This window comes from Carcharodon carcharias, chromosome 25, assembly GCF_017639515.1.
Source record: "Carcharodon carcharias isolate sCarCar2 chromosome 25, sCarCar2.pri, whole genome shotgun sequence".
NCBI classification, from domain to species: Eukaryota; Metazoa; Chordata; class Chondrichthyes; order Lamniformes; family Lamnidae; genus Carcharodon; species Carcharodon carcharias.
The window spans coordinates 26780347-26795963 of NC_054491.1; the positions used below are offsets into that span (position 1 = coordinate 26780347).

At 40.7% G+C, this 15617-nt stretch overlaps 1 protein-coding gene across 2 annotated transcripts in view; it reads right to left on the reverse strand.

Moving 5' to 3' along the window:
• Positions 1-123: 123 nt before the first annotated feature.
• The window catches only part of tbcelb (tubulin folding cofactor E-like b), a 57240-nt gene continuing 41746 nt past the window's right edge, over positions 124-15617 (reverse strand). The window contains exon 8 of one of the 2 annotated variants that reach the window (XM_041174190.1): positions 124-3795. In XM_041174190.1, coding sequence (XP_041030124.1) covers positions 3471-3795 — 325 coding nt within the window. In that variant the 3' untranslated portion in view covers positions 124-3470. The remainder of the gene's footprint in view (positions 3796-15617) is intronic. The other variant, XR_005941370.1, reaches the window with a different exon arrangement.

Consider the following 15617-nt stretch of genomic DNA (forward strand, 5'->3'; position numbering starts at 1 on the left):
AACAGAAGAGATATTTGCCCTCAGCAACAGAAACACAACCCACTGGGTCTAAAGAAAGAGAAACTGCTCTGGTCTGTTTAACCATAATTCTAACAATCAAAAGATCATTTGCAATCCTTGGTATTGAAATTGAACTTTTTATTGATAATTCATTAAACTGTACAGTACTTAAAATATTTTCTATAATTTTTCAGTCAATAATTAAGATTGCATTATGCTCACTTCCTTACTAAAATTAAACTGATTTACATGCAGATAGTTGAGAGACTGACTCAATAATTCATTAAGGGAAAGCTTTAGATTAATGTTTCCGGTACAGAATAAGTTAAGCTCAATTAACATGCAGGTTCTAGAATGACATCAGACAACATAAAATACTGAGACCAGTGATGAAATACAGCAATGGTGAAAGCAATAAAGGAAATCCGGAAGAGGTGCTATAGAATCATAGAGTGGCTACAGCACAGGAGGAAGGGCACATGTGGTATGGTCATTACTACTTCCAGAATCAGGGCATCCATTTTAAAGTAGTAACATCAATGAGGAAGGAGAGGCCACAAGCAAAAAACATAAATTTTACACAGTAAAAGAAATTGCAAATTCTGACATTTACATTTCATCTCATGCTACTAGTGATAGGAAAAAAAAAAACAGAAGCTGCTTACAAGCTGGCTGATCTTTTGCCCGGTCAGCTCCCTTAACATTCTGCAAGCAACAAGTAAACTGAATTTTACCTGGCTAGCTGGTGTGAGAGGCTGCACTCAGTAGTAACACCATGCAACTAGGTGGTCCTGACTGGATTAAGGATGTGAGGGAGACAGTCTCATGTTACTGGACTCTGTACAGAGTCTAACTGGAAAAGTATTCATGGGTGTATAAATCTCCAGAACGCTAAGTGTTTTAAAAATGCTTTGGAAGTGCAGACCCTCACTTTCAATACATTAAAAGTGGTTGCTCAGAAGTATACAAGCAGATGAAACAGCACAACTGGCTGGCTGGGAGTCAGCTCCCTGCTATGATCCAATACTGTAACTACTGATTGGAGATAGGTGGATGCAGCCTTGATCTTTGCCAATTCAGTATTAGTTGCTTGCTGTACATTTCTCATGAGTTTTTTTTAAATACCCCCTCCCATATCCAGTGACATCATTGCACCAGAACAAAAATCCACAACATTTTAATTTGCACGAAGGCAATCTGAGTCTACAGACCAAGTCACCTTGAGTCCCAAAATATTTCATATGAATTAATTTCGAATATCATTCTGGGGACAAGGCCATAACTAAATAAACCAGGTTCCTGATTTCAATATTGTTCAATCAACAGGGTTACAAATAAATCCTAGTTCAATGTGCGTAGGTATGTGGACAGGGTGAGGAGGTCTTTGTGGGTAGCGGTGGGTAGCATCCCTACATCTGGGCCAGGAACTCTGGGTTCAAGTAACACTTCAGGACTCGATGCTGCTTTCATACTATTGCCAAACGGGTAGAGATCAGCCTGTAAATTCTTCCATTATATCTGATGGGAGGCTGTAAAGCCCGGGACAGTTTACTGGTCAGCCATGCTGCAGAAGGCAACAGCAAACCACTGTAGTACTTTGGCAAGCATAATCATGAACCAATCCAATTGAAGTCCATGGTCACCAATACCCTCTTAGGGTATGTTACCTTGAGGAGGAGGAGGAGGATGTGGAATACATTATTCTACTTGGGTCAAATTTCTTGCAAACTGCAGTCAAATGTTGATTAGCCACCTTAGGTGCCATTTTCTTTCGGCATATTCTGCCTATCTGTATAAGGGACAAGCAATGAGGAACACTGTACCTTTAAATCTTAAGGCTTGCTTAGGATTCCACATGAGCTTTGCTCCAGAACACATTTCAGTTCCTTCCATTACAACAGACAGCAGATTAAATTCCATTATTTGACGAACAGTGATAGGGGTATATTGCAGCATATCTCTCCAAATAAGCCAAGGACAGCATTATAAACCATGGGAGAAAATGAATCCTGAGATGTGATTATCTACACAACAATCACTCTCAATCAAATGATAAGAACCTGGGTTCACACCATCAGTCATTAAAATCACCACAGTTAAAAATGGCTGTTACCAACATGATTATTATATTTATGAACAATACATTAAACGCTTTTGCAAGTAACAAAATACAACATTAAATGGACTAATGAAACTTGGAGCGCTTCCCTAGTTTTTAGCATCTGGTTGAAAACAGTGGTGAGAAAACATTTGAGGCTTGCTCTTGCCCTTTATGAGACAATTTGAATCATTCAATATATTACTGCCCATATTAAATGTTTTATGTGTATATTGCACAGTCAACACACTGAATGCAATGCAGAAACCACATATTGCACGTTAACAACTTATAACTATTGTTGTAGTGTATATGCAGTTTGTATAGCACTGTGGCCAGGGGGTCTATATATATTCATTATGTGGCATTATGTCCAAGGTGCTAACTGTGCAGTTTAATATTGACTGCCTACTCTGAATAAACGCTCAATCATATACTGTTAAGTCCTAAGGAATGGATTCTGCTAAAATGAATTGCCATTGATTCAGAAATCATTTTCATTCACATTTTTGCAATATTAAAGTCATAAAATGATACAGCACAAGAGGACCCATTGTTCCCATGCCAACTCTTGAAAGAGCTGGCCAATTAGTTCCACTCCCTTGCTCTTAACCCATAGCCCGCAAATATTTCCTTTATAAGTGTATATCTAATTTTCTTGAAAATTTTGAACATCTGTTGAAATAAATAATGCAGCCATCTATCTAAAAATCTGCTTTGAAGGAAGGATATTAACAGCTTTCCTACATTTCTGATGACAGATTGGGGTTGATCTGAGTGAAACTAATAAGTGGCTTAACTTTTAGGTAACTATTTCATATATTGATGACATGATCATATCTGATTTAACTATGAGGAAGAACAATTTTGTTCTGTTTCTTAACCCATCTTTCTAACATCTGTAGGTATGTTTACAATAAGCAAACATTAAAATTCCAATTGTATTGCATGATACTGACATGTTCTCAAAAGTTGTGATTGATAGTTAAAGTGTTATACAGGCCGTAACCTCACACAATGGTGATCCTTCATGTTATACACTGCACAGTATTTTATGGTCCTTCACAGTGCTGGTTTCAATAATCACATCACAGCACATGCCTCTACTGACCAAAGGGATGGTAATCTTGGGGTCTGTTATTACAGGGTCCCCTTGTATAGTTTCTGTGTCTTTCATAGAAACTTTCTTCATTAATGGTAGGAACTTTGATCTTTTTTGTGAATCAGCTTCAGCAATAATCAGTACCTATGCATTGGATCACTAACCCCTTAACAGTTACAGTTGTGAAAGCGCATGTGACCCAGCAACACTTTCATTAACAAACAAAATACTTGTGTAAAAAGTGCAAAGATTGAGAGTAAATTCGCAAGACTATTTTGTTTTGGGTTCTACATGAATCTCATCTCCATCTCGAATACTAAACGAGTGAAGAGCACGTGTGCTGAATTTCATTTCTTCTGGCCCAAAAGCCTTTACCATGTCTTGATCAATGTAGTACAGGCGCATGTTATTGACTGGTAACTGTACAACAGTTCGAAGTTGCTTCTTCAGATCAGCCACTGTCTGATCGAGACGAATATTCATGACCTCAACTTTACCTTCAAAGTGAACTTCAACCTTAACACGGCTCTGGGGTCGAAGGTCAACCACTGCCAATGGTTCCAGAACACCATATTGTGTTACCAGTTCATGGTATCTAGAAAATAAATGGAAAGCAGTTCATTTCATCCAGTGTTCAAACTCAGTGGGACCAAGCTCAAATGTTAGCACTATTTTAAAACAGCAAAGGCCAATCCTTCACCCAAGGTAGAGCAATCATCTTCCTTCAAATTAATTTTGCTGTACATACCAAGTTTAGGTTCACATTCAATTTACCAATGCTATTAACATTGGGAACACGTATAGGACAAGTCTTTGGAGATGCAAGTGTGGTGTATGTGAGCAAAAGGGTTTAAAAATTCAGGTAGATAATTTATTGGGTGAGTCGCAGGTACAAAAGTGATCTATAAATGAATGGGTTGCTGTGCTTCAACATGAGGTAAAGAATATAAAAGCAAAAAACTGATTTAGGTAGACTGTTTCAAAACCGGCAACCTTGGGATGCAGTCTGTGCCTCTGAAGAAGCAATTCACTTAGTGCACTCCCTTGCCTTCTCCTTGTAAGCCCTGCACCTTATTCCTTTTTCAAATAATAATCTAATTCCCTTTTGAATGCCTCGATTGAACCTGCCTTCGCCACACTCTCAAGTTGTGCATTCCAGATCCTAACTGCCCATGTGAAAAAGATTTTCATGTCGCCATTTCTTTTTTTGCCAGTAACCTTAAATCTGTGCACTCTGGTTTTTGAATCTTCCACCAATTGGAAGTTTCTCCCTATCTGGTGCAGACCCTTCATGATTTTGAATACCTCTATCAAATCTAAACCAGACTTTAATTTAAATATGCATCAGTTTTAGCATTCATTTTAGGAAGAAAATGTTGATCTAGGAGAAAGCCCATGGACTATTCAGCTTGATATCCGTGTTTAATGACCCACATTATATTGAGACTGGACAAACATGGGTTTTATTCCTTGGAACTGAGGATAAAGGGAAATTGGATCAAGGCATTTAAGCTAACAAAGTGAGTTGCTAGAATAAGTTAGGATATCTCTTCCTTATAATAGGGAATGCAGGACAAGGGAAACAATCTTAGAATTTGAACTAAATATCTTAGAAGCAAATCCAACAAAAACTTCTTCACATAAGGGCTGAGAATGTGGCTATTAAGGAATGTAGAGAAAAAGCACAAAATGGTTGAACAAGCACTTCAAACAGCCTTAGAGTGAGCAGTGCAAGAGCACTTCACTGGTGAGAATGAGTCAGCCAAACAGGCCCATATTAGCAGTCACACAAACAGCTTCAAGATAGTTTCAGATAGTATTCTCACACCTACAGTAAGACAGAGGAACTCTGAGAAATATTAAGATTAAATGGGTCAATGCAGAAAGCTGAAACAAATTGATTTGTGGTTTATGAAAGGAATATCATTTTAGTAACAATAAATTTGTAACTGTCCAGATAATAGCTCAAAATTGAAGATTAGTCCCTGTGTGTTTTAAAGAGCAAGTGAGAGAATGAAACATGGTTCATGGAGTATTCTAATCTATCCCTGTCGACGAATAAGGCAATATGAGCAGTTCATGGGAGAATCAGGCTCATACAAAGCTGGACAGAGAGCTGTTGTTTGAAAGGAACATTCCAGCACCTGAGAGAATCTCTAGAGATCTGAACCTGACCGGCTTCACTTTCACTCCAGCAGCACTTCACTAAAAGAGTCCATACCAGTTAGAACCATTTGTACAATATGAGCTTTCTTTCCAACTCAAAATGGAGATAATCAGAGTCTGAAATGATACCTCAGCAAGCAGTAATTTCCAATTCTGTTAATCAAACTTACTTTGTCCCTTGGCTGATTGCCACTTTCCCAGCCTGCTAGCTGTACACCAAAATCCCCAAATGTGCAATGATCCTACTTGCACCTGCATAAAGATTCTAAAAGCACATTCTCTGAAGCTAATTCAGTGTGAATGGAAAAATTGTGTGTCTGTGATTTAAAGGATCATTCGAACCATATGAAACAAGAGAAAGATATCTAGCACTATGAACACACGGAGTTGAATTGAATCAATCTTAATATCTAAACAAAAAATACCAGAAGTAGATTTGATATTTTATACTCTAAAATTTGCACAGAGAGCAGGGCAACAATCATAGGACAGTGTGCACAAAATACAGAAGTTATTGTGCAAGGTTTTCTTGTTGGTGGGGTGAGTGCCTGCCCTGTTTGACAGAGGATCCAGATGTATTAAAGAGGACTAATAGATCAGAATAAGGTTCAAGGAAAACACGAGGCAAGCATTATTTTAGCCTTATACCTGTATCTTAGTTTAATGCATGCTTTAGGAATAGGATGCAATTGATAAAAAGCTCTCTTTTGGCAGGGAGCAGGACAAAATTAGTCTTTGGCAAAAACAGAACATATCATTCAGCCCAGTTAGCTCATCCTTCACAGATATTAATCCTACTGCCTACCAGTTCATTGCAGACTTCATCCTTTTCTCTCTAGAAAGAGATCAACTATATGCTGAACCCAATTATATTTTGTTTTAATGTCTTTGCTAACTTATACCACAATTTTATTATTTCACGAGAAAGATCGGCCAAACCACTATTCTTATTCTTGATTTTATAAATTCTGACTTGACCTAATAATTGAACCATTTATTATAATGAACAATTCACCTGGATCAACTACTATTTCCTTTCAGCATCTCAAAGACTTCTAGCTGATTTAACTGGTCTATTTTTCCCACAGATAAAATGACATTGCTCTGACATCAAGATCCAGCTAAACATGTGATATCAAAGACAGAAGCAAAGGTGATAAGGGTTGTTGGGATCATACAATTGATAGAATCCAGTGCTGGGTATTGTAAACAATTTTTCATTGATACACAGGTGCTTTGGAAGCAGGACAAATTCCTCCATATCTTCTCCTCAAGAAATGATCCCTGTGGATATTGGACTTCCTTGGTAGATTAGATAAGTTTAAGCTCCATGACAATGTAAGCGATCTTCAGGCAGGAGCAGGCTTAATATGAATATTTTTTGTTCAGAGCATATATGAGGATAAAGCAAGATCATAATGAGTAGGCAACACCACCAGGTCCTCTTCTAGACTCTGGACAGTTGACGAAGACCACCTTCTCTAGCATGAGTACCTGATTTAAAGTGGATTCAGATGGAGTCCTCGATGTCTGGCCACCAAAATAAGGTCCGCTCGATTGAAGATTGATCAGAGATGGAAATTTAAGGATGAAAAACTGCAATTCCAGACTGTTCCTAATTCCAAAATGACAATCACCCAAGAGATTTGCCAAGATGCTAAAGAATACTGTGGTAGGGTGATGGGGGAGGGGAAGGTGCTGAGGCTGCTGGAGAAGGATACTGACTATGATGCCACAATAGAAAACCTACTATTTCATGCTCTCTACTGCCTTTACAGTACATGTCTCCATTCGTTCTGAATGCAAGAACTGGAATATTTGGTCACCAGTCATTTTAATTCTCAGCCTCCAACGTTTTTCCAATGAAATGCAACTGAAGCTCAAGGAACAATACACCAGTTTTTCAATGATGCACTTCACAGCTTTCCAGACTTAACTTTAATTTCATTAAGTTTTTCCAACATCAGAGGTTGGTAATTTTTCCTGCTATTGCCATTTACATCTCCTCTAGACCCATCTTCTGTTATTTTTATTTGTTCCATTACCATTTTCTTTTATTTGTACCAGCATCCCTTTTGTTATCTAATCTCTCCTCCACCGTCATGGATCTGCCCCCTTTTTCATTTATCCCCTCTGTAAAACATGTTATATCTCTAACTTTTCCCATTTCTGATAAAAGATCATTGACCTTAACATTAACTTTCTTTCTCCACAGAAGCTGCCTGACCTGATAAGTATTTCCATATTTTCTATTATTACATTTTAAGAAGTTATTTGAATATGTATATTTCCAACAAAGGGATATTGGAAAGAGCAGGGAAATGCAATTACAATAGATAGACCCTGAGTAGTTAGCAGCAGCAGGGTTCAAAGAAAAATGGTTTCCTTCTGTGCCAACATTTTCCATGTCCCTGCCCACATAGCCTGGTTTCTGGTAGAGCTCAACCTCCAGTTTGCACAAAATTAAAGTCCTGGTTAGTTTTGCTTAAACAACACTAGTCATTAATTACTTGCCACATATTTTTTGCATCGAGGCCTCATAGTCCCTCAATTATTTGAAATCTTTTTCTTCCTTTCACAAGAATACAAGCCCAAGCGTATTAACAGCTATCAAAGGTTTAATAAAGCAGCTTTTCACTAAGAAAGCAGAGATTCTACCAACATACACTTAACATAAATTTACTTTCAAAGACTGAGAAAAATTGAGTCACATTCCTAAGGTTAAATGTCAGAAGATGATGACATGCTGTTTGACATCAGTATTTTACAATGAATTGTTCCTTTGTGCAGTTTACAAACAGTAGCTGCAAAAGTCAGGATACATTACTTCAGCCAATTACAGTGCAATTCTACTCAATACAAAGCAAATAAGAAAGTGCAGATTCTAAAGATTTGGGAATGTTCTGCACCATAAAAAAGATTGAAGCTGTTAATTCTTATTAAAGACTTTATTTTCCTGGGCTTGATGTACTTAGAAATTAATGAGAGATGCAGGTTACCCAAGTACAAGAATCTGGGTATACAGCAGTTCTACATGGGTTTGTTCTGAATTACCATCATTACTTACCATGGCTGACAGACATATGTATTGTAGCTACAAGTTACAATTTAAAAATTCTATTCAAGATCTTATAGCCTAATAGGTGAGTTAAAATAGCATCTGCTACAAAAGCCAACTTACCTTCTTGTTGAGAGCAGAGTTTGGGAGTCCCGACAGGACTCGGAGTTTATCTGCGCAGGCGTGGATTGGGAGTGGGCTGTGCATGTGCAATTCAGTGTTTTAAGTTCTTTAGGCGGAGGATGGGCCAAGTGTGCCTGCGCAGAAAGAGGAAACGGTACAAAAACCCGTGTCTTGTGACTGGGAGTGCAGCATCATTGGAGACAAGTGACCCAGGCAGGGGACAGGGAGGAATCCCAAAATAGGAGTCTCAGGCAGGAGTTCAGAGACAGGGGGCAGTGAAAGGTCCCAGTTAAGTTAAGATAGAAAAAGAGAGGAGCAGAGCAAGCAATGCAGTTGGCAGATAAGTGGTGAGGACTCAGGAGAAGCCCTGGCAATTGAAGAGGGCTCAGGAGAAGCTCTGAAGATTTAAGAAGCCCTGATGATTTAAGAAGCCAGCAGAAAGTTGGTGACTCCATGCTGCTGGGGCGAAGGTATCCCTTCGCAGCAATAGTGTGCTACTCGGTGCGGCCAAAGAACTGAAGTTGTGCTTGTGAGTTGGTGCTTGAGTGTAGAATCGGGAACCCAGGGGAACAGAACCTTCGGAGACTATGCTGAAACCTGCAAAGTGGGCTGTCTTGTAGGCTGTCCGAGTTGTAGTGAGTTTTGGAGGGAATTCCCAGGTTAATGTTCGAAGGTGAAGCTTGAAACCCCATACGAGAGGGACAAAGTTTCAACAGGATTGGTTGAATTTATTGTTTATTGACGCCTGGGTAGGTTGTTGAGAAACCAAAGGACTCTGCCTTGGTTGCATTTGCCATTTAGTGTGCAGTATGGTGTGTTCGACCAGCTTGCCTGTTAATTCACATATACGTCATGTTAGGCCTGAACGTTAAGAGTATTAAATAGATATTGTAAATTGTTTCATCTTTCTGACCTTGTATAGTAAAGTTTATTTTTGTTCATTCAAGACCCATGGAATCTTGCGGCTTTATTCTCTCAGCAGGTATGTTGAATCTCAAACCTTCTCTACTTTAAACAAAATGTTATTGGTCCCTAACTAGATCTTACCAAAAAATTGGGGGACGGGTGGTCTGGTCCAGGATCATAACACATTGCACATTTTATCAACTTTTCCATATGTTTTGATGTGGGAAAAGAGAATTAAAAAATGAAAGCACCAAGCCCAGCGCGCATCTAATTGATACCTGCTTAATGTCAGTAAGGGAGCATCTTGCAAAAGCGGTAAAAACATGACAGATTTGGAATTAAATTTGAGCAGGAGAATCACACACTAAACAAGGTTTTAAACTTAAGCTTGACTTTGACGGAATGAGATGTAAGATGAACACATTAAACTGGGTTGAGTTGTTTATAGCTGAACCTGCAAAAAACAGTGGGAGGTGATCAGTTTAGTACAAGAATAAATATAGTAAAAGTTTTTATAAATATATTAAGAGTGGCAAAGGGAGATATGGGGAATTAAAGTCTGATGTAAATAATACTGTAATAGACAGCAAGATAACGGCAGATAGGAACAAAGAAAATCAGAGCATAGGACTGAGGAGCAGAAATAGACCATATGGCCCTTCGAGCCAGGTTCACCATTGATCATGGATGATGGTTGTGGTCTCAACTCCACTCTTATATTTGCACCTCATAACCCCTGACTCCCTTGTCTATCAAAAATCTGTCTACTTTTGCCTTGAATAAACTCAGTGACCCAGCCTTCACTGTTCTCTCAGAAAGACTAGTCTGTCTATATCCCTTTGCAGACTCTCTACCTCCTTTTCACAACTTACTTTCCTACCTATCTTGATGTCATCAGCAAATTTAGCTACCATGCATTCAGTCCCTTCATCCAGATCACTGGTGTAGATTGCAAATAGTTGAGGCCCCCACACTCATCCCTGTGGCATTCCACTAGTTAAAGCTTGCCAACCCAAAAATGATCCATTTATCCCTACTCTGATTCCTGTTAAGCTAACCAAACCGTTATCCATGCTAATATGTTTCCCCCATCCCATTTGCTCTATCTTGTGTAAATCTATTAAACAAGTGCTTTGCATCAGTTTTCAAACAAATAAATATGATTACTAGAAGGGAAACTAAAATTAAGAGGAGAAACTTATTAGTTCTTGTAATCTGTCAGTTTAGTGACAGTTATTATTAGGAATAATTGTCAGAGTTGCCAAAGATACTGGCCTGAATCTTCTGATGAGTGGCAATCACCGTCGGATTGCCACTCCACTCCTACTTTTATGCGTCATGACTCTTCTCAGTGACAAGCCATGACCCCTTTAATTCTAAGTGTTAACTAACATTTAAAAGCTTGGGACATTTAAACAACTTTTCAGTGTGTTAGTGAATGAGTAAATCAGTGAGTGAATGGATGAATGTGTAGATGTGTAAGTAGGTAGGGTGACAGGTGGGTGAGGGAGGAGAGAGGATCTGGCAGGGAGAGGAGTGAGGGGGGTGGGGTCGAGAGGACAGTTAGAGGTGTCAGTTGTATAGTTACCTAGGAGTTAGACTTGGGTTTTTCTGTCTAACATTTCCTGGGTAACCATGCAGCTAAGTCGGAACTGTCCGAAGTCTCTGATTCTAACTCAGAGTTGGAGACTTTTTCAGAGGACTCCAGGGTTGAAGGGATTTGCCCATCGGCTGTTCCAATTTCCCAGGCAATTTCCACAGAGACCTTGCATCAGGGCTTCTGGATGGTACGTATAATTGATTTGGATGTGAAGGCCAAATGCAATATTTCCAAATTTGCTGATGACACCAAACTGGCTGGGAACGTTGTGAGGAGGATGCAAGGCAGATTTTAAAAGACTTGGACAGGCTAAGTGAATCAGTTAGAACATGACAGACGGAATAGAAAGTGAATAAGTGTGAAGTTAATGAATTTCGGTAGCAAAAAACAGAAAGGCAGAATATTTCTTAAATGGAAGGGGGCTCAGAAGTGCAGGTGTCCAAAGGGACCTGGGTGTTGTAGTTGATGAGTCACTAAAAGTTCGCATGCAGGTGCACCAAGCAACTAGGAAGGCAAATGTATATTGGCCTTCATCACAAAGAGATTTGAATACAGGGGAAAGATGTCCAAACATGCCCAGCAAGACAAGCGCCAGTCTTCGGCCAATTTGATTCACTCCACATGATATCAAGGTACGGCTGAAGGCACTGGACACTGCAAAGGCTGTGGGCCCTGATAACGTTCTGGCAATAGTACTGAAGACTTGTTCCCAAGAACCCGCCCCTAGCCAAGCTGTTCCAGTATAGCTACAGCACTGGCATCTACCTGGCAATGCATGTCCTGTACACAAAACAAAAGACAAATCCAACCCAGCCAATTACCACCACATCAGTCTACTCTCAATCTTAAGTAGCGATTGAAATGGTCATCAACAGTGCTATCAAGCCACACTTATTTAGCAATAACTTGCTCACTGACACTCTGATGGGTTTCGCCAGGGTTACTCAGCTCCTGACCTCATTACAGCCTTGGTTCAAACATGGACAAAAGAGCTGAACTCCAGAGGTGAGGTAAGAGTGACTACCCTTGACATCAAGGCAACACTTGACTGAGTGTGGCGTCAAGGAGACCTAGCAAAACTGAAGTCAATGGGAATCAGGGGGAAAACTCTCCGCTGGTTGGAGTCATGCCTAGCACAAAGGAGGATGGTTGTGGTTGTTGGAGGTCAATCATCTCAGTTCTAGGACATCACTGAAGGAGTTGCTCAGGTTAGTGTCCTAGGCCCAACCATCTTCAGCTGCTTCATCAATGACCTATCTTCCATCATAAGGTCAGAACTGGGGATGTTCGCTGAAGATTGCACAACGTTCAGCACCATTCGTGACTCCTCGGATACTAATGCAGTCCATGTCTAAATTCAGCAAGACCTGGACTATATCCAGGCTTGCAGTAAAGTGGCAAATAACATTTGCATCACACCAGTGTCAGGCAATGATCTTCTCCAACAAGAGAGAATCCAACCATTACCCCTTGACGTTCAATGGCATTATTATCACTTAATCCCCACTATCAACGTCCTGGGGGCTACCATTGACCAGAAACTGAACTGGACAAATCATATAACTACTGTGGCTACAAGAGCAGGTCAGAGGCTAGGAATCCTGCAGCAAGTAGCTCACCTCCTGATTTCCCAAAGCCTGTCCATCATCTACAAGGCACACGTCAGGAGTGTAATGGAATAATCTCCACTGGATGAGTGCAGCTCCAACAGTCAAGAAGCTAAACACCATCCAGGACAAAGCAGCCTGCTTGATTGATATCACACGCACAAACATTCACTACCTCCACCAACACATGGTGGTAGCAGTGTGTACCATCTACAAGATGCACTGCAGGAACACACCAAGTCTCTTTAGACAACATCTTCCAAACCCACGACCTCTACCACCTAGAAGGACAAGGGTGGCTGACAGATGGGAATACCACCACTTGTAAGTTCTCCTCTAAGCCACTCATCACCCTGATTTCCCCACCATTCCTTCACTGTCACTGAGTCAAAGTCCTGGAACTCCCTTCCTAACAACACTGTGGGTGCACCTACACCACATGGACTGCAACGATTCAAAAAGGTAGCTCACCACCACCTTCTCAAGGGCAATTAGGGATAGGCAATAAATGCTGGCTTTGCCAGCAACACCCACATCCCATGAATGAATAAAATAGTGTTGTCTGGAGTCTTGGTGAGGTCTAGCTGGAGTATTGTGTAAAGCTTTGGTCCCCTTATCTAAGGAGGGGTATACTTTCCATAGAGGGAGTACAACAAAGGTTCAATAGGCTAATCCCTGGGATGGCAGGATTGTCTTGAAGAAGATTGAATCTGTATTTCCTAGAGTTTTGAAGAATGAGGAGTGATGTCATTGAAACTTACAAAATTCTTACATGGTGTGACAGGGTGGATGTAAATGTTTCCCCTGGCTGGTAAGTCTAAAAACCAGGGGACATCATCTCAGGATACGGGGTAGGCCATTTGAAACTGAGATGAGGAGGAATTTCTTCTCTGAGGGTGGTGAATCTTTGGATTGTTTTATAATTATTTTACGTGGCAGTTTTAGAAAGAAGGACTTGCATTTATTAAGCGCTTTTCACAACCACCAAATGGGCATCTTAAATCGCTTCACAGCCTTTTTGAAGTGTTGTCACTGTCATAATGGAGGAAATGCAGCAGCCAATTTGTACACCGCAAGTGCCTACAAACAGACCATAAGACATAGGAGCAGAAATTAGGCCACTTGGCCCATCGAGTCTGCTCTGCCATTGAATCATGGCTGATAAGTTTCTCTACCCAATTCTTCCTGTAACCTTTGATCCCCTTACCAATCAAGAACCTAACTATCTTGGTCTTAAATACACTCAATGACCTGGCCTCCACAGCCTTCTGTGGCAATGAATTCCATAGATTCACCACTCTCTATCTAAAGAAGTTTCTCCTCATCTCTGTTCTAAAAGCTCTTCCCTTTACTCTGAAGCTTTGCCCTCGGGTCCTAGTCTCTCCTACTAATGGAAATATCTTCCCCACGTCCACTCTATCCAGGCCTTTCAGTATTCTGTAAGTTTCAATCAGATCCCCCCTCATCCTTCTAAACTCCATCGAGTATAGACCCAGAGACCTCAAACGTTCCTCATAAGTTAAGCCTTTCATTCCTGGGATCGTTCTCATGAACCTCCTCTGGACCCTCTCCAGGGCCAGAACATCCTTCCTGAGATACGGGGCCCAAAATTCCTCACAATATTCTAAATGTGGTCTGACCAGAGCCTTATAAAGCCTCAGCAGCACATCCTGCTTTTATATTCTAGTCCTCTCGAAATAAATGCTAACATTGCATTTGCCTTCCCAACTACCAACTCAACCTGTAAGTTAACCTTAAGAGAATCCTGGACTAGGACTCCCAAGTCCCTTTGCACTCCGGATTTCTGAATTCTCTCGCCATTTAGAAAATAGTCTATGCCTCTATTCTTCCTACCAAAGTGCATGACCTCACACTTCCCCATGTTGTATTCCATCTGCCACTTCTTTGCCTATTCTCCTAACCTGTCCAAATCCTTCTGCAGTCTCCCCACCTCCTCAATACTACCTGTCCCTCCACCTATCTTTGTATCATCTGCAAACTTAGCCAGGATGTCCTCAGTTCCTTCATCTAGATCATTAATGTATAAAGTGAAAAGTTGTGGTCCCAACACTGACCCCTGCGGAACTCCACTAGTCACCGGCCGCCATCCTGAGAAGGACCCCCTTATCCCCACTCTCTGCTTCCTGCCAGCCACCCAATCTTCTATCCATGCTAGTACCTTGTCTCTAACACCATGGGCTCTTATCTTCCTGAGCAGCCTCCTGTGTGGCACCTTGTCAAAGGCCTTCTGGAAGTCCAAGTAGATAACATCCATTGGCTCTCCTTTGTCTAACCTACTCGTTACCTCCTCAAAGAATTCTAACAGATTTGTCAGGCATGGCCTCCCCTTGATGAAACCATGCTGACTTTGTCCTATTTTACCATGCACTTCCAAGTATTCTGAAATCTTACCAGCGATCGAGGTCAGGCTAATCGGCCTGTAATTTCCTGTCTTTTGCCTCACTCCCTTCTTAAACAGAAGAGTTACATTAGCGATTTTCCAATCTTCTGGAACCCTCCCTGACTCAAGTGATTCCTGAAAGATCACCACTAACGCCTACACTATCTCTTCAGCTATCTCCTTCAGAACTCTGGGTGTAATCCATCTGGTTCAGGTGATTTATCTACCTTCAGATCTTTCAGTTTTCCTAGCACCTTCTCTTTGGTAATGGTCACCATACTCACCTCTGCCCCCCGACTCTCTTGAACTTTGGGGATGACAGCAATGTGATAATGATCAGATTTTTTTTGTGATGTTGACTGAGGTAAATATTGGGCAGGATACCAGAGAGAACTCCCCTACTCTTATTCCAAATAGTGCCATCGATCTTTTATATCCACATAAGCAGGCAAATGGGGCCTTGGTTAAACATCTGATCCAAAAGACAGCACCTCTGACAGTGCATACAATGGGATATAGATCGGTTGGAGACTTGGGCGGAGAAATGGCAGATTGA